At 42.1% G+C, this 27191-nt stretch overlaps 1 protein-coding gene across 1 annotated transcript in view; it reads left to right on the forward strand.

Annotated features, from left to right (window-relative positions):
* LRP2 (LDL receptor related protein 2) overlaps positions 1-27191 on the forward strand; it is a 211957-nt gene that overhangs the window by 44236 nt on the left and 140530 nt on the right. Inside the window, exons 12-22 of the mRNA XM_066577806.1 lie at positions 2197-2420; positions 3299-3505; positions 3767-3969; positions 6040-6180; positions 8161-8364; positions 21270-21462; positions 22582-22707; positions 24525-24655; positions 25919-26056; positions 26250-26531; positions 26676-26915. Of these exons, the coding sequence (XP_066433903.1) occupies positions 2197-2420; positions 3299-3505; positions 3767-3969; positions 6040-6180; positions 8161-8364; positions 21270-21462; positions 22582-22707; positions 24525-24655; positions 25919-26056; positions 26250-26531; positions 26676-26915 (2089 nt within the window). The remainder of the gene's footprint in view (positions 1-2196; positions 2421-3298; positions 3506-3766; positions 3970-6039; positions 6181-8160; positions 8365-21269; positions 21463-22581; positions 22708-24524; positions 24656-25918; positions 26057-26249; positions 26532-26675; positions 26916-27191) is intronic.

A 27191-nucleotide genomic window follows, 5' to 3' on the forward strand; every position in this document is an offset into this window, starting at 1 on the left:
ATACATAGTGAATAGAACTCATTGATTTCAATGGGTTAGTTCACGAGTGTATTTTGCGTTGTGCACGGAAATCGCACATATTCAACTAATTGTACTAAATTGCCCATTGAAATCAATGGGAGCTTGCTTTTGTTTTGTTTTTTTGCATGTGCAAACATGCAAAGTATGCAAGTGCAAAAAATACTGTAAAATGCACACACATATGCAAAAACGCAACTCCTATCTAGTGAGCGTGAAAATACTACGCTTTACCCATTATAGCCTATGGGTCAGTTAAATGCTACATTGGCGTAGACGTCTTTCTTGAGTGCTACAATATTATATGTTATAATCATTAATAATTTCAGAAGGATCGGTCATCCAGGGATTACCCTGATTGCCAGTTTGGAATTAGGAAAGAATTTTTCCCCTAAATGAGGAAAATTGGCTTCTACCTCATTGGTTTTTTTTTTGCCTTCCTCTGGATCAACATTGGGGTGTAATAGGCTGAACTGGATGGACATATTGCTTTTTTCAGCCTTACATACTATGTTACTATATTGTCATCCATTTTTGGAGTACAAACGTGAACAACCATATGACATTGTGGAAGGGTCCTTAGTCTATGTGGGTTTCATTCTCCACTGTTATGAGAGCCGAAAAATAGTATCTCCTGGCTGGATGGATCCATCTTACAACAGAAATAAATAGTGTTGAACGGCCGCCTTTGCCTATAGTCGGTCTGTCTGGTTTCCGCCATGCTGTCTTGCATTTTCCAGGACAAAATAGCACAGCAGGCTATGCTATTTCATCCGGAATATTAACCCTTTCCAATCCACTGTCTGACGTCTGAAGACATTATGATTTAAGGCTGTACAGCTCCGATGTTGGAAAACGTCCATCGGGGTTCTCTTACTGTATATTGCCAGCCTCTCTGCTGTTGGAGCCTTTCCAATGTGTCACCTCATGCAGTACTGGCCTTACCCAGTATATAGCGCTGTTGTATAATGGCAGAAAAAGAGTAAGCCCCCTAGGAAAACCAGAATACAAATTGGATTGGAAAGAGTTAAAGGGGTTGTCCGGTTACCATATAATATCCCCTTAGTAGATCTGTCTGTAGTAAAATAATAAACAGAGCATTACTTACCCCATTACCGCCATCGGGATCCAGCACTGCAGGCCTAGCATTTGCTGTGACAATGGCCGTCACCTAAAGTCAGGTTACTACAGATGTGGGTGAGTACACCTCTGTTTATTATGTTACTACAGATAGCTCTATTAAAGGGATGTTGTCCCGTAACTGGACAAACCCTTTAACGGAATTCCACAATGAAGGTTCCTAATGGAGCCTCCAACGCTGATGTGAACATAGCTTAAAGAATGGCAAAGCTTGACAGATACCTTTGGATATAAAGTAGGGATGATTCCTCCATAGAGTGGAGTTATGGCATAGCTTTATGTGGAATGTGATGCCATTCTAAGTGGACTTCAACCATCTGGACATAGAAATGCTTGTCTGTTTGATGGTTGCTCACATGTAGTTTCTATGTCAGGCAGGGATGGCAAAGTACTAACAATGCACTATGTAGCTATCTCTGGGTCCCCATATATCATTAGAATGGGGTCCCTTGACGCATTTGGCACTTCAGAAAGGAGTATATGTGTTAGAGATGGCCGTCTTAATGCAAGTCTTTTTTCAGCCTTACAAACTATGTTACTATGTCTATGCATGAAGCCTTTGTAATTGATGGGAGTTGTGAAATGTCAGACTGTTACCACAAAAACTACAATGGATTCAGTCACATACACAGAAGGGTCCCTAATAGGGCAAAAGGAGACCCCATGCTTCTGAAAAGTGTGAATCCTAGAAGTGAAACCAGCTCCCAACAGACTTTTAGGGCATATACTGTACTTTTGATATGCCATTAAATTTCTCAGATGGCAATAATGCTTTACGTTTCATTGCAACCCTTGGAAGTGGTGCGATATGACAATGCAGCATTTGGGCCACAAAAAGTTTTGTACCCTTTCTTTATATTGAAGTTTTGCCCTTTTCAGCTTGCCTGCTACATAGAAGCACAAGCCCACCAAAAACTTTCCAACAGTATTGGTCTTGCCTGGCCAAGAGCAGACCGCATGGGACCAATGCTTCTTTTCTTGCTTTATTAATTATTACTTATAACTAATTTCTTGATTTATCAACTATTCTCCAATTAGGTGTTTTCTGTGGATATCGATGGCTCAAATGTTCGGCAAGTCCTTAACATGTCGGTTGACTCACCAGAAAACCTAGCAGTCGACTGGGTTTGCAATAAACTTTACGTTGTTGAAACAAGCGTCAACAGGATTGATATGGTAGATCTTGATGGGCAGAATCGGATAACATTAATAGCAGAAGATTTGGGCAACCCACGAGGAATAGCAGTTGATCCAACAGTTGGGTAAGCATCATTGCTACAATCTGAAAACTTTGGGACTCTTCACAATGAGACTCCCTGGACTCTATATGATCATCTACTATGCAGTGAAACAACAACTGAAGACCAAGTTAATTTTCACGTTCCTTCTAGTAATGTGTTTTTGAGTGCACTATTGAAATAATGCATTTTTATTTAAAAAATGCTTGCATTAGCAAATTGTATAGCTATTTTATGGTTGATCCTGATCTTGAAATCAATGGAAACTTATTGTCATGTAATACAGTATGTGGGCTGCCATGTGAGTGTTCCTAAGGGCATTTTACATGGGCAATTTGCTCGTCCATGCAAACACGGGACCTGACAGCAAACGTGCAAGAATCTCTGACTTGTCAAAGTTGCTTGCTTTTCAACTCACCTCAAAACCAAGTGACTTTCGGCCCATGTAAACAGACAGTCAATTATCTATTCACTACTGCCTGTTCACTCTGGATGGAGGTTGGCGGCCAGAAGAGATCTCCGACATGCTCCATGTCCATTCAGTGAGATGATTACTATAGCAACTTCCTGTAGGAAGAACAGATCCGGAGGACAAACTACTGTATAATTACTAAAGTACTTTGCAGATTAAGGCTGACCATACACATTAGGTTTCAACAGAAATAGTCTGACTAATCGTCTCATGTATATTATGGCCTCCCAACACTCTCGCAATGAGATATATTGGGGCAGATATGGATCATATAGTTGGGTTTCAACTTTTCGATCCTTTGGTTCTTTGGAAGTAAAGCTTCTGCCAGATGTAACTGCCAGTGATCTTTTCCCCTCTTGGCAGAGTCAGATAGTAGCAATCTTATATATATGTGGTAATGTAATAGAGCATTGTTTTGTCTCATCCTCAGGTACTTATTCTTCTCTGACTGGGATAGTGTATCTGGAGATCCCAAGCTGGAAAGAGCATTCATGGATGGCACAAATCGTCATGATTTAATTAAGACCAAACTGGGCTGGCCAGCTGGGATCACCCTGGACATTGTGTCTAAGAGGGTGTACTGGGTGGATAGCCGCTATGACTATATTGAAACTGTGACCTATGACGGTCTGCAAAGGTACTTGAATTTAATGAACTATTAAAATACTTAATTTTACTTATTCTGTGGTATGTCATACATAAAATTACTAGTTATACATTGATTCAAAAAGCAGTTGTCTAAGATTTCACCAATATTGGACTGCGAATGGTCTGGGCCCCCAGACATTATTGGTCATGGGTTCCTTACCAACCACTACAGCCATGATGCACTTGGATTGAGATTGCAAAGTACATTCGAGAAGCACTTATCACTTGCAATTTTTACCATTTGTTACAGGAAAACAATAGTACATGGAGGGGATATTATTCCACACCCATATGGAATTAGTATCTTTGAGCATTTTGTGTATTTTACTGACTGGACAAAACTTGCTGTGCTGAAGGCTAACAAATTTTCAGACACCACAACTCAAACTGTCTTCAGTTCTTCTTTAAGACCCTATGGAGTCAGCGTTTATCACTCTGCCCGACAACCTTATGGTAAGACTGTCTGTCTCTTTTTTGCATTTGTTTTCTTTTTATGTAGTAATGAGTGATTAGTAGAATAATCGGTTTGTGTTGGTATTGAGACAGTATCACAAAAATCATTGTGAATCAGGACGTCGATTCTGACACCCATTGAAATGAATAGGAGTAAAAATCAGGTTCACTAATTCCAGAAGGTCCCCAATGTAGCCAAAGCTCCCCAAAGTGCATAGGAATAGAGCCACACATCTGGGGAACACTGTGCTCCTCCAAACAGCTGGTCAAAATAGTGTAGAGTGGTGTAGGGGTTAATCACAGCACAAGGGTGTCAAAGAAAATAAAAGAAGACCCACATAGGGCCCCCTAGATCGAAAATTGCACCAACAAAGACAGCAGGTGTGCTGTTTGTTTTAAAAGCAATGCCATAAGTTTTAAAAAGTGAAGTTTTTCAAGATGAACACAACACTCAAGCACGGACCTTCTCCAAGGAGTAGCTGTAGAGCTACCAAAAAGGTTGTAATGTAAGACAGAAGGTAACATAGTAATATAGTGTGTGAGGCTGAAAAAAAGATATAAGTCCATCCAGTTCAGCCTATCAGCCCCCAATGTTGCTCCAGAGAAAGGCAAAAAGCCTCATGAGGTAAAAGCCAATTTTTCTCAGTTTTTGGGGAAAAAATTTCTTCCCAACCTTAATTTAGCAATCAGAGTAATCCCCGGATCACCAACCCTTCTGAATAATAAGTGACTGTAACATGTAATATTGTACACTCCAGAAAGGTGTCCAGATCCCTCTTGAACTCCTTTAGTGAGTTTGCCATCACAACATCCTCAGGCAGAAAGTTCCATAGCCCCTCTGCCCTACAGTAAAAATCCCCCTTTTATGTCGGTGTAGAAACCTTCTTTGCACTAAGCATAGAGGGCGACCCCCTCATTACAGTCACAGTCCTGGGTATAAATAAATCATGAGTGAGATCTCTGAATTAGGTCGCTTCTCAGACATCTTTTTTCTAAACTAGATAACCCCAATTTTTATTACCTTTCAGGAAAGTATAGTCCACCCATTCCATTTATTACTTTAGTTGCCCGCCTTTGTACCCGTCAAGCTCTGATATGTCCTTCTTGCGTACCGGTGCCCAAAACTGTCCACAATATTCCATGTGTGGTCTGACCAGTGACTTGTAAAGAGGAAGAACAATGTTCTCATCATGTGCCCCTAGACCTCTTTTGATGCACCCAGTGATCCTTTTTGCCTTAGCAGCAGCTGCCTGACACTGGTTGTTTTAGTTGAGTCTAGTTAATTAAAACCCCCAAGTCCTTTTCCATGTCAGTGTTGCCCAGTGGTTTCCCATTTAGTGTGTAATGCTGACATGTATTTCCTCTGCCCATGTGCATAACCTTACATTTATGAGTGTTCAAGCTCATTTACCACTTTTCTGCCTAATCCAGTCGAACAGACCCTGTCAATATGGAGTCTTGTGTGGTGCAGAGTTTTAAGACAGCAGAATGCAGTCCTGAGCTCTCACTCATGAGTGAGTTCAATCCCCGCATGGTTCAGGTAGCCGACTCAAGGTTGACTCAGCCTACAAATATAACAACCTTTCCTCCCCTTCTTTTTACAAAAGCGAAGGACTGTTTAGCCCCTTGTAAGTTTATGTCCTGGCAAGGTGGTACTTGACGCACCAGGACATAAATATACGTGGCGTGGGTATCATAGCTGTTATGATTCATGGACTTTTTATCATTCACTTTCACTCATTTGAACAATTTTTTAGAACGATAATCGTTCCGTCAATAAACCTTTAATAGAGTTTCAGACAAAAAAATGATAAATTAGTGAACCCTATTAAGTCATTAAGTGATGTCATACGGTTCAAGTAGTTGTTTTTCTTTGGCGCTTTCATTGAAACTGAATGGAGGGGAGGCCAAACATGAGTGCCACCACTGACAGTCCAATATGTGGATAATAGATAAACTCATCTTACCGGAAAAAACCCCTCATTTCCGATAAGTATTATCACAAGAAAACTTCAGCAGTAAACTCACAATATTCATATAACTTCAACCATTATAATGTCATTTGTCTAGTGCGGAACCCTTGCGGAATCAGTAACGGAGGGTGTGAGCAGATATGCGTCCTCAGTCACAGAACAGACAATGACGGCCTTGGTTATAGATGCCGCTGTCGACTCGGGTTTGATTTACATCAGGATGGACGCCGTTGTGTTGGTAAGAAAATTGTCACTCTAAAGAAGATACTATATATTAACGGAAATTTCACTTAAAATACTGGTTTCATCACTGAAGTCGTAAAAAGTTGGGTTATCAAGTAAAAATAAAATTCTTGAATACTATTAGCAATGCCAAATTGGCTCAGCCGTAGATTTCGATAGGTTTTACAGTCCACATAGCTGCCATTTTGACATTTTTGTCAATTTCTTGCTCCTGGATCCTTCTAGTGATGCAAATATAGGAGATATCAAGCTATGATATTTTTCAATTCTGAAAGAAAACCATAAACATAGTGAACCTTTTCAATTCCAGTACTCTTTAGTGAAGAGAGGTTCCAACCAAGTATACCCAAGGAAACATTTATGGTTGTACTTCTCTCAGATTTGACAGGAAGAATAGCAGAGCATGCAGAGATATTCTAGCCAAGAAAATGACGGATACGACGTCAGAACCCTAAAGGACCCTATTATAGGCTAATGGGATTCGTTGGGCACTATTCGTGTCTCTTGTATGATGGATAAGACATTGTGTTACGGTCTTATCCATTTATATTGGACAGGCCCCCAACAAATGGCATTTTAATTACAACTAGTATATACAGATGTATCCAACGCCAAAGGCTCAGCACAATACATCTGCCTAACACGCTGAATGTTCATTTGGCGCCTTACGCTATTTGTGTAGTTCATTGACTGCTGGGCTATGCAATTAGTGTGGTGGGTTGTGATATCTCCATAGCACACTGCCAGTCAACTTGACGCTAGTATGACCTTATTCAGCAGACGCCACAATGAATGCAGACCACACACCAGACCCCTTAAATCTAGATACCAGGCCAGACCCCCTTTATATAGACTTCAGACCAGACTCTCCTTTTATATTGACCACTCTGTTTACATACCCCAATCCCCCCATAAAAAATGTGTCACCCACATACCCCTCATAATATGAGGCCGCTGTAACAAAACTAGACCACCCCCGCCTGTTTCCCAGGACAGATCTGCAATAGAGGGAGATTCCCATAGTAATCAAGGCAATGGCAGTAGAATAGGTAATGTACAGAAGCAGGACAGACGTGGTAAGATGAGGATAGGCTTTCTAACCCTCATGTCGGCCTACACACGAGGGTCCTAGCAACAGCAATGAAACATTGATTGCTGAATGCTAGAGTAGTCATGAACTTTTTTCTCCTTCTGCAATGAATGGAGCAGCGCTGCACAAGCATGGCAATAGCTCCATTCAAGTCTTCTCCTCATTGCGAGGGCTGCAGTGAGCCTGCAGTGAAGAGGATGAGTGAAACAGAACCCCTAATTTAGTGATTGGCAGGGGTCTCACAGGTGACCCCCACTGATCAGACTTTTAGCACTCATCCTAGTTAGGTGATGAAAGTCTATCTTGTCCAACTGCTTTAAGTAAGTTATACTTGTCTTAGTAATATTGTGAAAAACCAGACTTCTACTCCCTGCTACATTCTCTTGAAGTCCAGATGTATGAAAATAGCAGTAAAGAAGGATTAGTCATTTGAGGTAATATTAGATGATCAGTCTCCATGTTACGGTATATTTTATCATTCCCACACTGCAGCTCAATGCATCATTGTACTTTTTAGACACTATAGTAGTTTTCTCACAAGTTCAGGCTTTGATACAGTGAAAGGCATCATTCAGATGTCTTTATTTTACACACATGTGCATTTCCAAGCTACTGACTGCTCTGATAGGTCTTTTATAAAGGCTGAGTCTTTTACATAAACCTCACGTTTGGAGAATAATACCCCTTTTTTCCTTGCCACAATGGTATTCAACATGTGGCCCCCAGCTGTTGTGAAAATACAGCTCCCAGCCAGGGTATAGCTATAGGGTGTCGAGAGGCGACAATCACATACAAACCCTGGTGCATGAAGAGGCCCAAAAGCCTATACTCCTTCAAATGTATAATACTGAAATTTTGAGTCTAAACTCTGAAATTTATTCGCAGGTGTCCAGAAATTTCTGCTTTTCTCCTCACAACTTGCTGTCCGTGGAATTCCATTTAACCTCTCCACCCAGGAAGATGTCATCATCCCCATCACCGGAGTTCCCTCCTATTTTGTTGGAATAGATTTTGATGCTCAAACTAACAGCATATTTTATTCTGACACTGTAAAAGATATGATCTACAAGCAAAAAGTAGACGGAACAGGTAAATAGGAAATGTAAACACAACTTTGCAACATTGTTAAATGCATAATGTTGTGTGTGTGTGTATATATATATCCTGGGGGAGGGATTGAAAAGGAACCATCATATAGAAAAATGGGAGAAAATATTCACAGGACATTGCCATAGATGTCTGGAAATGGAGCTTGAAACCAGTGCCAGCCCTGGGTTTCATAGCAGCCTGTGTTAATTTTTTTTGCCTTATGCCTACCCCCCTCTCCCCACCCCACATCGTAAGAAAAGAACTATATCTATTGTACTGAGTCTGCCTGCATTCTGCTTGTGCAGAAAGCATCAAGATAACAGCATATTCACACAAGAACAGCTCGGTTAATAAATATTATACCAGTACCTAAGTCATAACTTAAATACAGCACCAGAATCAAGCTCACAACATAAATACAAGACTAAAACCAAGCTCATAACACAAATACAACACCAGAACCAAGCTTATAGCATAAATACAGGACCAAAACCAAGCTTATAACATAAATACAGCACCAGAACTAAGCTCACAACATAAATACAGAACCAAGCTCATAACACAAATACAGCACCAAAACCAAGCTTATAACATAAATACAGCACCAGAATCAAGCTCACCACATAAATTCAGCCCCAAAAGCAAGCTCATAACTCAAATACTAGACCAGAACCAAACTTATAACAAATACAATAAAAAAAGTCAAGCTAATAACATAAATACAGCCGAAGAATCAAGTTTATAGCCTAAATACAAAAGCAAAACTAAGAATGGTTTCACATCTTTGTCTGAACCTACAGCCGGAGGTTACGTCACAGGCTACAAATATTGGAAGAAAAAGGCTGCATAAATTTCTCAGATTGTAATGTCCCTTTAAAGGAGATGTCTCGAGGAAGCAGTGAATTTTTTTTTTTTGCCCAGTCCCCATAATTAAGCATACATTACTAAGCCCCCCTGTAAATGACTTTTCTAGCTGGTTTGTACTTACAGTTCCAGCGTTTCAGCAACTTATAAAAACTTTCCCAAGATGGCCGCCGGCTTTTTTCCCGTCGCTTGCTGTAGCCCGACGTGCGCGCTCCCGAGACGCTACCAGCTGTGTCTCCCTGACAACCAGACGCCCCGCAGCCGCCGACCGGACCCACCGCAGCCGCCGACCACGGCACACGCTCTTTGGCCACAGTCACCCACCGCCAGGCAGCAGGTAACCGGCGCTAGACCCCTGACAACAGACGAAGGCCCCCCCGGCCCAGCGGCAGACCCCCCGGCCCAGCGGCAGCCCCCCCGGCCCAGCGGCAGCCCCCCCCCCGGCAGAGCGGCAGCCCCCCCCCCCCCGGCAGAGCGGCAGGACCCCCCGGCAGAGCGGCAGGACCCCCCGGCAGAGCGGCAGACCCCTCCCGGCACAGCGGCAGACCCCCCCCCCGGCACAGCGGCAGCCCCCCCCCCCCCGGCCCATCACTTACCTGGACGGCTTCTCGGGACAGCTGGGCAGCTCAAGTTTCTGCACCTTCCTCTAAGAGAGGATGGTACAGAATGGCCGCTCCAGCGCGCTCCCGAGAAGTGACAGCTCGTCTGCGCATGCGCAGAAGAGCTGTAGCGGCTAGCAGGCTGAAGCGGCTCGTGCTGAGAGCAGAAGACCGGACTGCGCAAGCGCGTCTAAAAAAGCAATCCGCCAGCGAAATTAGACGGAACCATGGAGACGAGGACGCTAGCAACGGAGCAGGTAAGTGAATAACTTCTGTATGGCTCATATTTAATGCACGATGTATATTACAAAGTGCATTAATATGGCCATACAGAAGTGTATAACCCCACTTGATTTCGCGAGACAACCCCTTTAAGTTTTATTGCATCCCCTGGGAGTGGTTCAGTATGCCAATGGTACCCTCAGATCAGAAAATGTTGCACGGCCCTGGTGTGTACAGTAGTCACAGCTTCCTGGCCCTGTGCATGCAGCAGTGCTCAGCAGTCATTCGCTCATGACGATTACCAAGCTTTTTTATATTTGCCTCCAATATATATAAATTTGCTTCCAATTGTATATAAATCATTATGGGGGAATCTTTCCATATTACTCATATATTGAAAGACTGAACAATCGCTGTTTAAACTGAACGATAAGTGAACGAGCCAATGATGATTTTTATGTCTGCAGAAAATGAATGATGAATGAAAAGTGAGCAATTCTCCTTCATTGTTGTCGTTGGCTCACATTTAGACGGAATACTATCATTCACTTCTGCTTGTTTGATCGCTTTTCTAAAGGAAAATGAGAACGAACCAATTGACATCAATGGATCCTATTCTCTGTATATTGCGTGCGCAATTGTTTTGTGCGCAAATATGCCCATGTGAAGAAGCCTTTAGGGTGCCTTCACACTTGCAAGAAAATCACGCTTTTTTAAGCGATATGAGAGTGAGTGAAAATGCAGAATAATGAAGTCCATGCTTTTTACTGCTTTCATTCACATCTGCGATGTTTTCATTCATGCAATATTGCGAGATTTGTAACTCGCAGCATGTCCTATCTTTCTGCGTTTTGCTTTGTTTATTGCCCATGTTTCCCTATGGATACTTTATTTTATCGTATCGCAATATATGAACTTGCGATTTTTGTGCGATATGTTTTTAACATTGGAGACTCCTAATGTTTTATTTTTTACTTCGTTTTATTGAATACAGCATATAATTGGTACATCGACACATCTCACACAGCATTGGTATATAATGACAATTGAACTTGTTTCAGGGTCCAAACGCGTCTCATAACTCTGTTCTTATGGTCCATTTTAGCAAAACTCCTGTTACCGTGAGAAAAAAACGCATGAGAGAATCAGATGAGAAAAATGCGCAAAGAAAAAAATCGCACGCAGCAGCGATGTTTTTACAAGAAATTTCATGAGCAAAATTGCGATATTGCCGCGTTTTTATCCTGGCGATATCGCAATCGCCAGTGTGGAGTCCTTAGGAATCACTGGTCAAGTGATCCTTTTAACCTGATAAGCATATCAATGTCAGACAAGACATTTAAGATAAAGCTGACTGTGAAGCCTGAGGAATGTCTGCGGGAGGCTCCTCAGTGCAGGCTCGTGCCAGTTCATGAGGGGTACTATGCACAATATGCCTGTCTGCGAGGAGGCACCCTGCTTTAGCTTGGTAGTCTTCACTAGTCCGTACCAGTGTCTCTGATTAGGAATAGTTGAAAAAGCAAAATATGTTTACAAAGAATTTGGCACCAGTTTTCAGACTAACATTAAACATGCTTTAGTTTGTAGAAACTTTATTGCAACATTTACTGTTACGCAGTTGATACATTTTATCTCCACTGATACATTGCAACAAACTGCAGTGTATCAGGAGAGGGAAGAGATTTGTGATGCTGCTGTATGGAGCTCACATCAGATTGCCTGGATTGGACATACATGTTTCAAAAGGAAGTGTCCAGTGATCTCAAGATGTAGTAAAAGCCGTAGCTTTATAAGGAAGTGATACAGAATACTCAGGATGACAGCGGATGTAATGTAGGTCCTTGTAGCATGAAGATTATAACAAAGGCATTTCTATTTAAAGCGCAGTAAAGCCAATCACTAATTACGTACTGTAGATGATCATGTGAAAAAGTCATGTGGTAAGTGGCTGCATTGTGTATGAGGGCCGCTTTATGTGAATGTAAGCACGAAAATACACAATAGTTAGTACATATCTGCATATTTTACTGTACTTGCGCCATGATTTAAATAGCTGTGCAGCCTCATTATTACCAGATGTGTTCGATTTCCTGCAAAATTGTGCCCCCCCCCCACCCCCCAGACTCCTATGTGGCCTTTTGAAGTGCAAATGCACACTAAAATAGAGCATGCCGTGCTTTTTTCATGCACAATGGCAACAATTGAGAGTGAACCTATTGAAAACTCTGGGTTCTATTCTCTGCAAATACGCCCGTTTACAACCGCCCTAATAGATACATATTATGGCTCCCACACACAGGCGTATTAAAGAATAAAGTAAAAAATGCTCAGGCGTATTGGCTTAAGTATTTGCGTGGGGAATTTTTGTGTGTAATATGCAATGAATAGAACCCATTGATTTCAATGGGTTCATTCTGATGGTTCTTTTTCCACACGCATTTCACTTGCGCAAGCAACAAAGTGACATGCTCATAGGAGTTTATAGGGGTGCACAAATATGCATGCATACCCGTGAACACCAGCACATCATAAAGCTAATTAGCCTTTTAAATCAGGGCAGAGGTGATTCCTCTGCCTGTGTTAATGAGCGGTGCCTGCACAAATTTGCACACTCCTTCACTGCGCAGATATGCTGTGCAGGAGCGAGCTTTTTAGCGCTTACGCTCATGTGCGGCCGCCCTTAAACTATTAATAATGAAAAAGATACATGTGCATTACATGCAAGCGAAATGCAAGTGAACACTCAGACAATTTAATATAAAGAATGGAGCTTTGAATGACAATTTTTGTTTAGGCCACTCGGTATACAAGTGTTGAGTAACAGAATCCAAATTTTTCTTGATTGAGCAATTTTCACTCTTAATACCTTGCATTGTAAGTGGTGAAATATCACCCCTTTTGCTGAAGGAAAGAAACTGATGAAATATTTTTATTGGTAATTGTTACGATCATGTGGGCAAACTAAGCACGGGGCCCACACGATCGTGACCAAGAGGTTGACTAGGTACGCACACGGGTTTCAAGCAACTGACCCTGTGCTACAAGGGGGATTCAGTGCCCTACCTAAACGGGGACATTGCCCTAATAAGGGCAGCCCAGCGATCTTTGGATCTGGGCCCTAGCTGATCCTAGGGGCCACACACCAGAACAAGATGCATTCACATGCCACATGACAGGGACTGAACAACAGGACACACAGAGCCAGAATACACAGCATACAGCAGCCACAATGCAAACACTAGTAACAGGTGATAAGCTGAATATAAATGCGAGGTGTTAGTTCGTACATTAGCCAATGAACTTAAGCTGCAAGCCCCGGCAAGGCCCCTCGTATCTTGCAGTCCCTACACTAGCAAGACACATCTACTAGAGGGCCCTAGGGACCAACCTAGCACAGACATAGCAAACAAACTCAGCAGACCAAACTGACACAAAATAAATGCACAAATAGACATGAACCGCAAGGCACAGATCACACAGCAAGCTGCAACGTAACAGGTACATCCAAACAGTACAAGACCAGCTTCAGACTGACCAGGAGCTGGGTTTATATGTGAGCACAGACTCAGGAGATTGGCTGGCAGGAAGTACCACACCCAACCAGCTCAATCAATTAACCCTGTGAGGTCTGTGCTGCTAGGAAGCTTAGAACTACAGATCCCAGCAGCACACGTAACAGTAATATTTGAAATTTTGAAAGTATTCCTTCTTATCCGGTTGGCTATGGGTCCCCATCTCTTCTCTTTATACCACTGCTACAATCTTTGCATAAAAAACACAAAATCAGCACTTCCACCAAATAAATGGATGTAAAGTGCACATAAGCCATGGCTGCAACAAATATAGTAACAGAAACACAAGCCTAAGCACTCACACGTATTTCATATTTGAATATAATTTCACAACTGTTGTTGGTTCTTGGCACATACTTTGATCAAAACATGTGGCACCATTCATCACATCCAGCAAATCTTATTGGACTGGTTCCTGACTCTAAGGGCTCATTCAGACGACCGTATATCGGCCGGGTTTTTATGCCCGGCCGATATACAGTGTCCCTCTCTGCAGGGGGAGGAGGCTGGAAGAGCCAGAAGCAGTGCACTGAGCTCCCACCCCCTGTCCGCCCCTCGCGACTATTTGCAAAATCCGGCCGATATACGGTCATCTGAAGAAGCCCTAAGGCTTCTTTCACACAGCCGACAGTGATTTTGCTTCGTGAGAAAATCGTGCAATTTTGTTGCCCATGTAAAAGTGGCTTAAAAGACACCTCTAAATGGACACACAAAAACTAGGATACCTAGCTATATATTTTCATTAAAGGGGTTGTCCCGCGCCGAAACGGCTTTTTTTTTTTTTTCAATAGGCCCCCCGTTCGGCGCGAGACAAACACAAGGGATGGGTTAAAAAAAAAAAAGTTTAGTACTTACCCGAATCCCCGCTCTGCGGCGACTTCTTACTTACCTTACCAAGATGGCCGCCAGGATCTTCACCCACGATACACCGCGGGTCTTCTCCCATGGTGCACCGTGGGCTCTGTGCGGTCCATTGCCGATTCCAGCCTCCTGATTGGCTGGAATCGGCACACGTGATGGGGCGGAGCTACGCGATGACGCGTAGAAGGGGGCGGAGCCAGAACGCCGCTCGTGCCGAGACCCAAGAGAAGGGAGAAGACCCTTCTGCGCAAGCGCGTCTAATCGGGAAATTAGACGGCACCATGGAGACGGGGACTCCAGCAACGGAGCAGGTAAGTGAATAACTTCTGTATGGCTTATATTTAATGCACGATGTATATTACAAAGTGCATTAATATGGCCATACAGAAGTGCTTACCCCCACTTGCTTTCTCAGGACAACCCCTTTAACCCTGTTCAATCCACTGTCTGATGTCTGAAGACATTCTGATTAAAGACTGTACAGCTCCAATGTCGGAAGATATCCGGCAGGGTATTCTTACAGTATATTGCTGGCTGCTCTGTTGTCAGGGGCCTCTCCAGCCTGCCCTATACCGCAGTACTGGTTCTAGCCAGCACATGGTGCCATTGTATAATGGCAGAAAGAGAAAGCCCCCTAGGAAACCCTGAATCCAAAATTGGATTGCAGAGGGTTAAGACACCTGGGGGGACAGATGGGTGAATGGAGTGCCAGATAAAAGTGAAGGCAGCTACTCCTCCACCAATGCAATGCATACAAAACATAAAGTCAGCATTTTCAACAAATAAATTAAATGTGTAGATGCATGTGAGCCATGGCTGTAACATTTACAGTAACAGAAGCACACGCTTCATCGCTCATACACATTTACTATCTGAATAAAATTGCACAATTGCTATTTTACAACAATTGTACCATTTTCTTCAGATATTAAGTGTGTATCATTGCTGAGGCTTGTTACTGTTACAATCTTTGTCTGTGTTACCCATGATGGGACCAAAGTTGCCGTGTAGCCATAATCTTGGATCTTGGTTTTCTCCTCTGGATATATTACATAAACAATTGTTACGCTTCACTAGGGATCCAAATACAAAACTACCAGAAACATCCTCTTCCTTCTGATCCATGACAATTCACACCAGCCGATTCCGTATTAGGTTGTGCCAGGATTAAAAGTTATCCCCTAGCCACAGGATAAGGGATTACTTTTATGTTGGTCAAAGTTCGATTACTGGGACCCCCATCAATCCTGAGAATGGAGCAATAATCAAGTATGCACAACACCACTCCATTCGTTTCAATGGGGCTGTCAGAAATAGCCGAGTTTAAGTAATTGGCTATTTCCAGCAGTCCTATTGAAACAAATAGACTGTGCATGTTAGACAGCCGCTCCATTCATACGGGGAACTTCAGACTCCCACTTGCGGGATTGGTGAAGTTCCAATAGTTGGATATCCACCGATCTGAAAGTTATTCTCTGTCTTGTGGATAGAGGATAAATTTTAATCCTGGCACAACCCTTTTAATTGTCACACCTCTATGATAATTGTTAGCACACCATCTTTTCCTGTTTAGAATAACACTGCAGTGCCCTACTCTGTATTGACGAAGGCCAGGAACCCTGAAACAGCACTGTCACAACTGTGATTATGAGTATTGGCTTCTGTGGTGTCAGAACTTTTGTCCCAGAAGAAGCCGGACTAAAGGCAAAACTGGAGTCAGACCTGATTTGATTGTTGCATGCATCATTTTTATTGCACATTGTCAGTATGCATAAACCTTACTGAGCCTTTAACCAGTTGGGAGTTGATTGCACCATGTCCGCTGCTAGCTTTTCTTCTAAGCAGTAAAGGATGGTGTGCTACATTCACTGCTGAGGTGACTGGAGCGGCAGTCTAATATGCGACCTCAGCTCTATTTATTTCAATAGGACTGCTGGAAATAGCTTGTTTTTCTTCTAAGCAGGAACAGATGGTGCGCTAACAATTATCATGGACGTGTGGTGCTTAATACTAAATCGACAGGTGTGAATTTTAAACTTTGCTCCTGGATCAAAAGGAAAATATTGCTACTGGATGATTTGCATTTGAATCCCAGATAAAAAAAACCAACAATTGTTTATTTAATTTTCTGACCTCGAAGGGATTGGACACATCTTCATATTGTTTGCAGGCGTTTTATGTGAACAGACTCTGCACTGTTTGCTTTTTAAGATTTAAGACTTTCTAGACGTGAAGGTGATTGCTCTCATTCACTGACAATAAACCAATATCTTGAATAGGAGGAGAAATTGCAAGGCTTCAAGAGGTTGTACCAGAATTTCAAGTTATCCCCTATCCATAGAACAAGGGATAACTTGCTGATTGATGGGCGTCTCACCACTGAGACGCCAACCGATCTCAAGAATGGGTCCCATGTTTGCCTCACTGTGGGGTTACTTCAACGCCTGTAGAGAGGGGGAGGAGGAAACTGAATGAAGTGCTGGTCACACAAGCGCACCAATGCTCTGTTCACTTTCAATGAGATAACCGAGCGGCAACTGGTGACATTTTAATGGAGAGTTTACTTTATCACTCTGCATTTCATCTGACAATTCATTTTCCTGAGTGAATGCACTGTAGAAAAAACTATTTAATAGGTTTGCTTTCTCCTCACCATCATCTATAATTTTTCCTACATTATTTATTAAAGGGCAAACAGTTTCCGTATTAATTTTGTTTTACTATTTATATAGTTAAAGAGCAGTTTAGTGTTACTTTTACTCTGTTTGGTAATAAGTCTCTCTGTTTCCATCTTTGCTACTTTTATCTGCTTTTTACATAATTTATTTTATTCCTTATAGGTGGTTAGTGCTTCTTCGCTGCCTTATTGTTAGTAGTTTAAATGCTGTCTTTTTACTGTTTATTACCTTCTTTATATCTTTATTGAGCAACATTGTTTTTCTCCTCCTACTAAGCCTTTTATTCTCGTAAGGTATGATCTGCTGACATTAAGACTTTAGGATTTTTTTTAAACGTTTCCCATTTATTGTCCATACTTTTATTTTTGAGGACTTTGTCGAGTCAATACGGTTAAGGGAAGGGCATCTCTGAGTTGATTGAACTTTGTCTTCCTAAAGTTTAGTAATTTCGTAGCTCCCCTATAAAACTCCCTTTTAAAAGACAAATGGAAATTTATTACATTATGGTCACTATTTCTCAGGTTCCCCATAACTTGCAACCCTGTTATTCTATCAGGTCTATTGGTTAATAGTTAATACAAAATGGCTGTCCATCTAGATGGGTCTTGTATAAGTTGGGAAAAGTAATTATTTTTAGCTATTGACAGAAACGTCTTATCTTTGTGAGATTCGCAGGTTTCTGCTTCCTACTTTATATCCAGATAGTTAAAGTCCCCCATAATAATTACCTCATTGTGATTTGCTGCTTCATCTATTTGCCTCAGTAATAGATTTTCAGTGGCTTCTGTTATATTTGGTGGTCTATAGAAAACCCTTATGAGGATTTTATTATTGTTTTTGCCTGCATGTATTTCTACCCATAGAGACTCCGTATGTTCATCTCCCTCCCATATATCTTTACGTAGTGTGGGCTTTAAACGGGATTTTACATAATGACATACCCCTTCCGGTTTTACAATCTCTTTTGAACAAACTGTAACTGTAAGTTCACCATCCTGTCACAGCTTTCATCCAGCCAGGTCTCAGTTATTCCTGCTTTGTTGTAGTTTTCCTCAGACATTATTACTTCCAGTTCATCAAATGTATTGGTCAGACTTCTTGCATTAGTTACGACACAGCTTAGAAGGTTTTTATTCTAGCTTTATTACCTTTTCCCACCTCCATTCTTATTACTTAATCCTAGGTCACTGTGTACACTATCTTCCCCTCTGTCTCTGTGATTGCCCTGCCCCCGTCCCTAATTTAAACACTCCTCCAATTTTCTAACCATTTTCTCCCCCAGCACAGCTGCATCCTCCCCATTAAGATGCAGCCCATCCCTACAGTAGAACCTGTAGCCAAGAGCAAAGTTGTCCCAGTACTCCAGGAACCCAAAGCCCTCCTTCCTACACCAACTCTGGAGCCACTTGTATACCTCCCTAATATCCCGCTGCCTTCCTGGTGTGGCACGTGTTAAAGGTAGTATTTCAGAAAATACTACATTGGAGGTCCTTGCCCTAAGTTTACATCCTAGTTCCGTTCCGGAACTAGTTTTAAGGGTCTTCCACCTATCTCTACCTCTTTGTCATTGGTGCCAATGTGAACCATGACTGCTGGATCCTCACCAGCCCCTCCCAGTAATCTGTCAACCCGATTTGCGGTGTGTCGAACCTGAGTGCCCATAAGACAGCACACAGTTCAACTATCCCGGGCTTTGTGGCAGATTGCCCTGTCTGTCCCCATAATAATTGAGTCACCCACTACTAGGACCTGTCTATCCTGCCCTGTACTTCTAATCTCCTTCTTACTGGAGTAGACATTCCCCTGGCGGTCAGAGGCCATGTACTGCTTCAGCAGTGCTAATACTGCAATGGCATTCCCCTCAATCTTGCTAACTTTCTTTGAGGGGAGGGGGGGGGGGGTGCCAGTTCAGGACTAGCCTCCCTGGATCTCCTCCACTTCCAACTATCCTTTCCGTGTTTTCAATGGATCTCAGTGTTGTAAGCCCAATTCACAGACGTGACTACCACTAAAAACGTATTTTATTAAATGTATTAAAAAACATAAACTGGGCACTACAGACAACAAACAGCAACCAGGTACCTCCAGACACAGAATCGTTATAGGAGGATAAGGACCTGGAGTTATTTGATACTTGATAAGCGATAAAAAGATGTTTTATGATAACAAACAAAAACACTCTACCCAAGATGGATTCAAAAAAGCAAAGGATAATTCAATATAGGAGCCAAAAGAGCTGGTTTATTCTATGTGTAAACAAGGCAGGGTTACCATTTGGACTCTCACTTGTGATGGAACACTATCACTATCAGTGATCAGGACTCAGGCTCCAGCAATTGAGCGTCCTGAATTGCTATGGGTGTTGACAAGACAGGATCACCATCTAGGTATTCACTTATGATGATCAGTACTTGAGTAAGCCAGTATAAATACTCAAATCAGTACTAGGGTTGGTCAGTACTTATACTCTACGCGTTTCACCATTAATTTGTTGGATCATCAGGAGATACAGTACTTGAGTCATAGGTTCAAAGGTAGAGGGAATGAGAAATCCCAGAGAGAACATCAAACTAATATATAAAAAGCTGTATCTAAGATGAATACAGCAAAACTTGTGTAGTGATCAGGATAAATATCCTTATTATAGGAGAGTTCTATACTCTCAATTAGGGCATTAAGGTAACTCTTAGGGTTGGGGGCCTGCCAAAAGGTACCTCTAAGCAAGGAAGCTTATCTTGTGTGCTAGCGGTTAATAGCTAGATGATATATGTAGGTACATAACGAGAGGTGTTTATTTCAAAGTATGCCCGCCAATACACGCACAGAGGTAGAGTAGAGCGTCCCCGAAAATATGGGGGGGGGGGGCACAGCTCTCAAATACCTGAGCGCTAGAGAGATGGTATAGTGCTTGTCATGCACAAGTAGGATACTCAAAGTAGTTAGCGTATCGAGTTAGAATTTAGGTCATCAATATGGGGATAAGGCATAAAATTATGTCCTGATCTCCTGACCCAATTAATTGCACTTAAGCAGACAATAATAGCTAAAGTTCTAGATTCCAACCCAAAGTGCTCGCATTAGAGGTCATTGGTGTGGAGGTATGACATTAATATAAGTCAAACTCTCCTGACCTAATTGTAGAAGCACTTTTAGATGTCCAAATTGCTCGCATAGAGGTCATTAGTATGGAGGTATGACATTAGTATGAGTCAAACTCTCCTGACCTAGTTGTAGAAGCACTTTTAGACGCTGTGCATGCTCTCAAGATAGACAAGCCATAAAGCTAGTTTCCTAGTAGTTAGATTTCAGGCAAGCAACCCCAGCAACCCCCCCAGATATAAGGCTCAAGAGAGAGCAAAGAAAAAGGTATGACCCATCGCCTTGATGGTAGGCTAGGGAATGAAAAATGCCCCATTTGGAGCTGCTTATATATCCATAGACACGCCTCCAAGAGGGCCGGCTTAATCGATACAGCCAATCGTGGCATGTCAGTCCATAAACAGAGGCTATCTGTGGCTAAGAAGCAAAGAAAATCCGGTGTGGTAGTCCCAATCCAGGAAGCTGTACCTGAACAGCCCAGGGATAGATTCTGATCCTGGGGTGCAGGCCTATAGCTTCTGGATCCATCCACCGATTGCCTATACGGCAGTGTTGTAAGCTGCTCATTTATATCCAGGATCTGGGCTTGCAAATGCACAACACGCTCACACCCCGTACAGCAGTATGCACCCTCGTTCAAGGACTGCATAATGGCACAAGATGTACCCTGGATGGCATTGTCAATCATGGAGCATATTCTAAATGGGGACTGTACAGACAGATTAGACGAAAGTAGTATATGCAAAAATTCAAATAGATAAGCCATAATTAAATACAAGGGACTCTTCAAAGTCGCTGAAGATCTAATTATAAATCCATAAAAATGGATGAAGATGCTAATATTTTCAATTGAAAGATTTAAAAAGTAAGGATAAAAAGAAACCAATTTTTGCATCCACAGACACATGGTATAATGTTCAGAGATTGCCTGAAGTACTTTCTAGGTGTGGAATGTAAGAGATCAGAAGAGCATGGGTGCAATTACATACAATGCTATTTATTTCTATCAGGTAAAGAAATTCTCACAGCTAATAGGGTGGAAGGTGTGGAAGACCTGGCTTATGATTGGATATCACAGAACCTCTACTGGACCGACCCAAGGTATAGAAGCATCAGTGTCATGAGGCTTGTAGATAAGTCAAGAAGAGCGATTATTCAGAATTTAAATCAGCCTCGCTCCATCGTAGTCCACCCTGTGATGGGGTAAGTCTATCCTTTATTTACTTCCTATTCTCCTTTTGCTTCCTTGTGTTTTTTTAACCCGATCAAGAACAGAATTAATAGAGGATGTTGCATTGTATTTCTCATGATCCCGCATCTTTCGCTTCCAACTATTTATTTCTTCTCTGCCGCTGGCAAATGACTACGCTCCGAGAAGACTGTAAGGTGATACGCTGCTCTGCATGAAAGGAATATGCTGACAAGTTATCGTTAGAACTTCTGCCTTTTCCCCACTTCTTTGTATGTTGACATGAAGCCAGAGGAGTCAGCCTTGTCCAGCTCTGTTATTCACTTTCAAGTGCTTCTGTCTCCAGCCTGGAGATAATGTTCCACATTTTACTTGAGATAGCAGACGGTGTCTTCCTGCTGATACGTGATCTCTTCTATTTTTCTAACATTTCTTCACTTACACACAGATCCAGAAAATAAGATTGATATATTGTGCTAATATCACAATAGTTTAGTACAGTTAAAGGGGTTTTCTGGGCTACTTTTTATTGATGACCTATCCTCAGGATAGGTCATCAATAGTTGATCGGATGGGGTTCGCCACTCAGGACCTTGGCCAATTAGCTGGTCAGGCACCCACTGTCAATGGAAAAACACAGGGCAGAGCCAGCCTTAGGGTTGTATGGCTGCACAGGGCGTAACACCCTCCCAAAGTGGTGGGGGCTCCATCGTAGCGCCTCCACCATCCACCTAAAGATCGCTTTTTCCCAACCCTGGTTGGCTTTCTCTCTTGATGCACAGCAGCTTTTGATTTCTTGTGGCTCCATATAGTTCCTGTGCTGTGCAACACGTGGGCAGAACCTGTCTGTGATTGCAGAGAACTGTGTGGAGCCACGAGGATGGAAGACCTGCAGTGTATGAGGGGTACGTCAGTGCTGTCATGGCACTTGATATGGGGAGAGATAGAGTGCATGGGAGGTGGGAACACAGCATACTGTCAAAGAGTGGGGAATCCATATTGTGAGAGGGTGATATACTGCAAAAAAATAAGTGAAGCCCTGGTTCTATATGTCTATTTTCCAGATTGAGCTACTTGTAGGACTTCATTATTTAACATTTCCTAATGAGAACCATTTTTTGTCTATTTTTTAGGTTCCTTTATTGGACTGACTGGTACCGCCCAGCTAAAATCATGAGGTCTTGGTGTGATGGATCACATGTATCACCAATTGTGAATACAACTCTTGGGTGGCCAAATGGTTTAGCAATGGACTGGAGGTAAATGATTTCTTTCCGCAAAATCACATCATGCAACTGTTAGGTCTCCTTTGCTATTTCTATTAGAAATAACGGAAGATTGAATATGGAAAATTACTGTAACCTTTATTTTTCATAGAAGTAATACATGTATCACCCCAAGATATGTGATATTGCTGAGAGCTTTAAAGGCTAATGGATTAAAAACACTACAATTGGGCTTATCCTTGATGTAATGTCACAGTCTTTATCAAGTGAAGTGTGTCCCTTGGGCTTAGACCATAAGCCAATACCATAACTTTAAGGTTGTATTGCCTTGGGGTATAGTCAGCAACCTACTTACTGTTACATGGGTACATTATGTCATCATATGCCATGTGTTAACTGGGCTACTCCTGTATGGGACACCCCTTTGTGTTGACACTGCATACTTTGGTACAATAAAATTGCTCTGATTATTAATTTAACATAAGATGGGCATCTTATGCTAAATGGGGCTTACTGAAATAGCCGAATACAAGTGCCCAGGTATCTCTGGCAGGCCCATTGAGATGAATGTAATTTTACTGCACATGCTTAACCGTCACTCTATTCAATCTCCTCACTGTGGGGAGTGCAGTTAGCCTGTAGTCAGAAGGAGAGGGGGAACACAGAACCCACTTTGGCGTGATCAGTGGGTGTCTTAATAGTGAGACCCCCATGAATCACACTCCATAGGATAGATGATAAAAGTCCATTTTCAGAGTACACCTCTAAACTACCAAGGATTCTTGAATGGAAAATCTGAATCTTCCAGAATCAGTGATGCCTAGCCAAATTTGCCATTAAAAACTTTAGAAAAGAAAGTTGACAGTTAATGAAGGCACAATAATTGTGGCCATTCTGGCTGTTATTAATCTTTCTAAGTAAAAAAATATAAGGATTATCATGTCCATCTACTCCTGGTAGGAAACTACCAACATATACTGTGATAGAGGACAGACTGAATGACATATAAAACTCATGAGAACTCTGCATTGCTAGAAGAGCAAAATAAAACAACTTATGATGATAGTTATAAAGGAAGGTTTGGAGTCTTTCCTAAATCTGCCCCTGACTGGGCCTATCATTGAAGTGGAGCACCCACCCCGAAAGGGTGACCCCACCGCTGGAACTTAAATTAATTCCCTTCTCATACCTAGGAGGTATATGGAGGAAAGGGACAGGGCAGGACAGAATAGTGAAATGAGCAAACTAAGATCAGAGTACAAGAGCAACAATAATAGTTCCAGAGAGAGAAACAAAATTTGATGTAGTCTGAAGTCCAAATCCATAAAATAAGGCACAAAAGGCATACTCAGAAGCACCAGGGCAAATACACCCAAAGCACTGAGCAAGAACCTGAATGGAAATGTATTACCAGCTTCTTTTCTCAAGAGGAGCTGGAATAAATACCCTAAGGAAACTGATAGGCGACAGACCGCTCAGCCAGCCTATTAGCATTGTAACAGATGGCAAGTGCATCTTGTGGTATGGCGCTAATGCCATGACTTCACAACATAATGCGCATACGCCTGCAACTTAGAGGCGCTGTGACAAGTATTAAGAAATTCTTCGACATCTACAGATTGTCAAATAGAACTTCTTACGTTTGTACTGCTCATGGCATTTCTGAGCCCTGTATGGTGTAACTAGAGAGAATACAGAAATTGTTCTAAGTACTCTACTACAGCAGTCTTATGCAACTTATAAAATTTGGTATTAGTACCAGAGAAATTCAACCTCTTGTTTTCTTTAGCATGCATTCAAAGTACTGTTCTTTCTTCTAATCAAATTATATTATCCATTTTTCTGAATAGCTCACTCCGATTATATTGGGTAGATGCATTCTTTGATAAGGTGGAGCACAGCAATTTTGATGGCTCTGACAGACAAACTCTTAACAGAATAACACAGATGACTCATCCCTTTGGCCTGACTATCTATGGAGGTAAGAAATCAAAAAGTTATTAAAGGGGTATGCTGAGACCATTTTAACTCTCCAAGTACATACTAGCGATGCAGCAAGCTAAAGATCTCCCATTGAGATGCATTACCTTTTTAGTGCCTATTCCTGTCTGGAACACGCATCTTGTGACCCAATGTAATTTTCACCCTTCCCGTTACATCTTGTACGTAGCACTGATGCTCATGGCTTCTGGTCCTGTTCATGCTGTATTCAGTTCCAAGTTGAAATGTTTGATGGCTGGGTGGGAAAGCCTAGAAACAGGCAGCGTTGCAGAGAATGTGCAGTTCTGCCATCCAAAGTGCAAATTATGCATGGCTCCGTCAGCATCCTTTTAGTGCTTGCTGGTGTTTCAATATGTCACCAGTGAGTATAATGGGTGGAACATTACGAGGGTCATGAAGGTAAGCTGATGTAGCTTTTTACCGGCACTGGGTAGGAGCCATGGGTGTAGTAGCCATGCAGAACTAGAGAGTAGTCAGGAGGAAGCCAGAGGTCATCAGCAGGTAGTCATGTTTGTGGTACAAATGGATGAGGTAGAAAGTGTAGTCAGATTGAAAGCCAGGAGTCATTACTGGGAAGTCTCGGTTGCAGTACAAATGGATGGAGGCAGAAAACATAGTCGGGAGGAGAGTCAGGAGGAGTCAGCAGGTAGTCACATTTCATAGGAGAGGAGCAGGTTAGGAGATGCAGCTTGATAAAGGCAATATGGCACAATAATTATGCGCTGGTGCAGTGGCAGGGCCAGACTTTTATAATGAGCCTAATCAGGAAACAGAGGCAGGCCAGGAGGCAGAGAATAGATTACTGGGATCAGGTAAGATTTATGCAAGGGAACTGTCCACAGGGCTGATGGCTCAATAAGATGAGCTTGGAGTGCAGAATGTTCCCAGTCCGAGTACCTGACAGCTAATGAAGCACTGACTCAGAGACCAGCATAGAGACTGCTAGAGTATAATCCTGGATGCAAACCACCTGATGCAATAACAGTTGCTAGAAAGCCAGAGATGCTATTCTGTACTGCTATGGGCACTGTAAAACCCACTTTTTGAAAAATATTTTGCTTGGAATATCCATTAAAATCAGCGGGGAAAAGAGTCCTTCTATAGAGTTGGTTCCATCTTCCTCCCCATGTGAACTTACAGAGAGCTTCCGCTCTTCGCTGGCACTGCAGTGATAGGGTGGCCAATGCCATACACCTTCAGTAGTTGTGTCAGTAATCGTATGTAATTATTATCTCTTATCCAGGCTATGCCTACATAACCGACTGGAGGCTGCAGGCCATTGTCCGAGTCAGGAAATATGATGGAGGCGAGATGACAATCATTCGAAGAGGAATTAATAATGTTGCACATGTAAAATCATTTGATGCCGGCATTCAGATAGGTACATCACTTATGTTAATTACATGTACAGAATTTGGTGCAATTTTCTTTAGAATTACCATATTTTAGTGTAATATAGAACTGTAGTATACTTGGTAATTTTATCCTCAAGTGAGTTTCTAGCACTTTAGCTTGACTTTGATATTATACGTTATTTCCATACTGACATGGATATTGTAATATTGACATTCCAGGGTCAAATCAGTGCAATCGGCCAACAAATCCAAATGGAGATTGCAGTCACTTCTGTTTCCCAGCTCCCAATTACCAAAGGGTTTGTGGCTGCCCCTATGGGATGAGGCTCCGTCCTGGTCAAACCACTTGTGTGGAAGATCCATCTAACGAACCCCCAACAATGCAGTGCGGTCTTTATTCTTTTGCCTGTACCAATGGCAAATGTGTGCCAGGTTATTACCGCTGTGATGGTGTTGATGATTGTCATGACAACAGTGACGAACAAGGTTGTGGATCCTCGAGTAAGTACTAATTATATGATTGGTGAATCCTGCTTATTGGTTGAATGCGTTACTTATGGAATTTGCTTTATTCTTTAATCAGTCCTATACTTGTAAAGGGAATCATTTGAGCACATACTTTTGTTTTTGTTCATTGTCTTACAGACAATACGTGTTCCGCCATAGCATTTACATGCCACAATGGGCAATGCATCCCTCAGAACTGGCGCTGTGACAAGCACAATGACTGTCTTGATGGGAGCGATGAACAAAATTGTCCAACTCAAGGTCCTCGGTCATGTCCAGCCACCTCATACACCTGTAATAACAACCACTGCATTCCTAGGATATGGCTCTGTGACACAGATAATGACTGTGGAGATGGATCAGATGAATTAAACTGCAGTAAGTATTACATACTTTTTTCTTAGTTGTTTTATTTGCAATTGTTTGCGGAAGTTGCAATGTTGTATTAAAAGTATTGTCTGATAGCTGCAGATCCTACCTCTAAGCAAACTCATCCGTCATATAACTTCCATAGAAATGAATGTGGAGAGTAGTAGGGCCATTTGTCCTCTCATTCGCCACCTGGATGTCCGGGAACCCATTTCTGAAAAATAAGACATTTATGGCATACCCTGTCATGAATATCTATTATGGGAATTACCCTAAAGGGTATGG

Source organism: Eleutherodactylus coqui, chromosome 8 (genome assembly GCF_035609145.1).
Source record: "Eleutherodactylus coqui strain aEleCoq1 chromosome 8, aEleCoq1.hap1, whole genome shotgun sequence".
Taxonomy (NCBI): domain Eukaryota; kingdom Metazoa; phylum Chordata; class Amphibia; order Anura; family Eleutherodactylidae; genus Eleutherodactylus; species Eleutherodactylus coqui.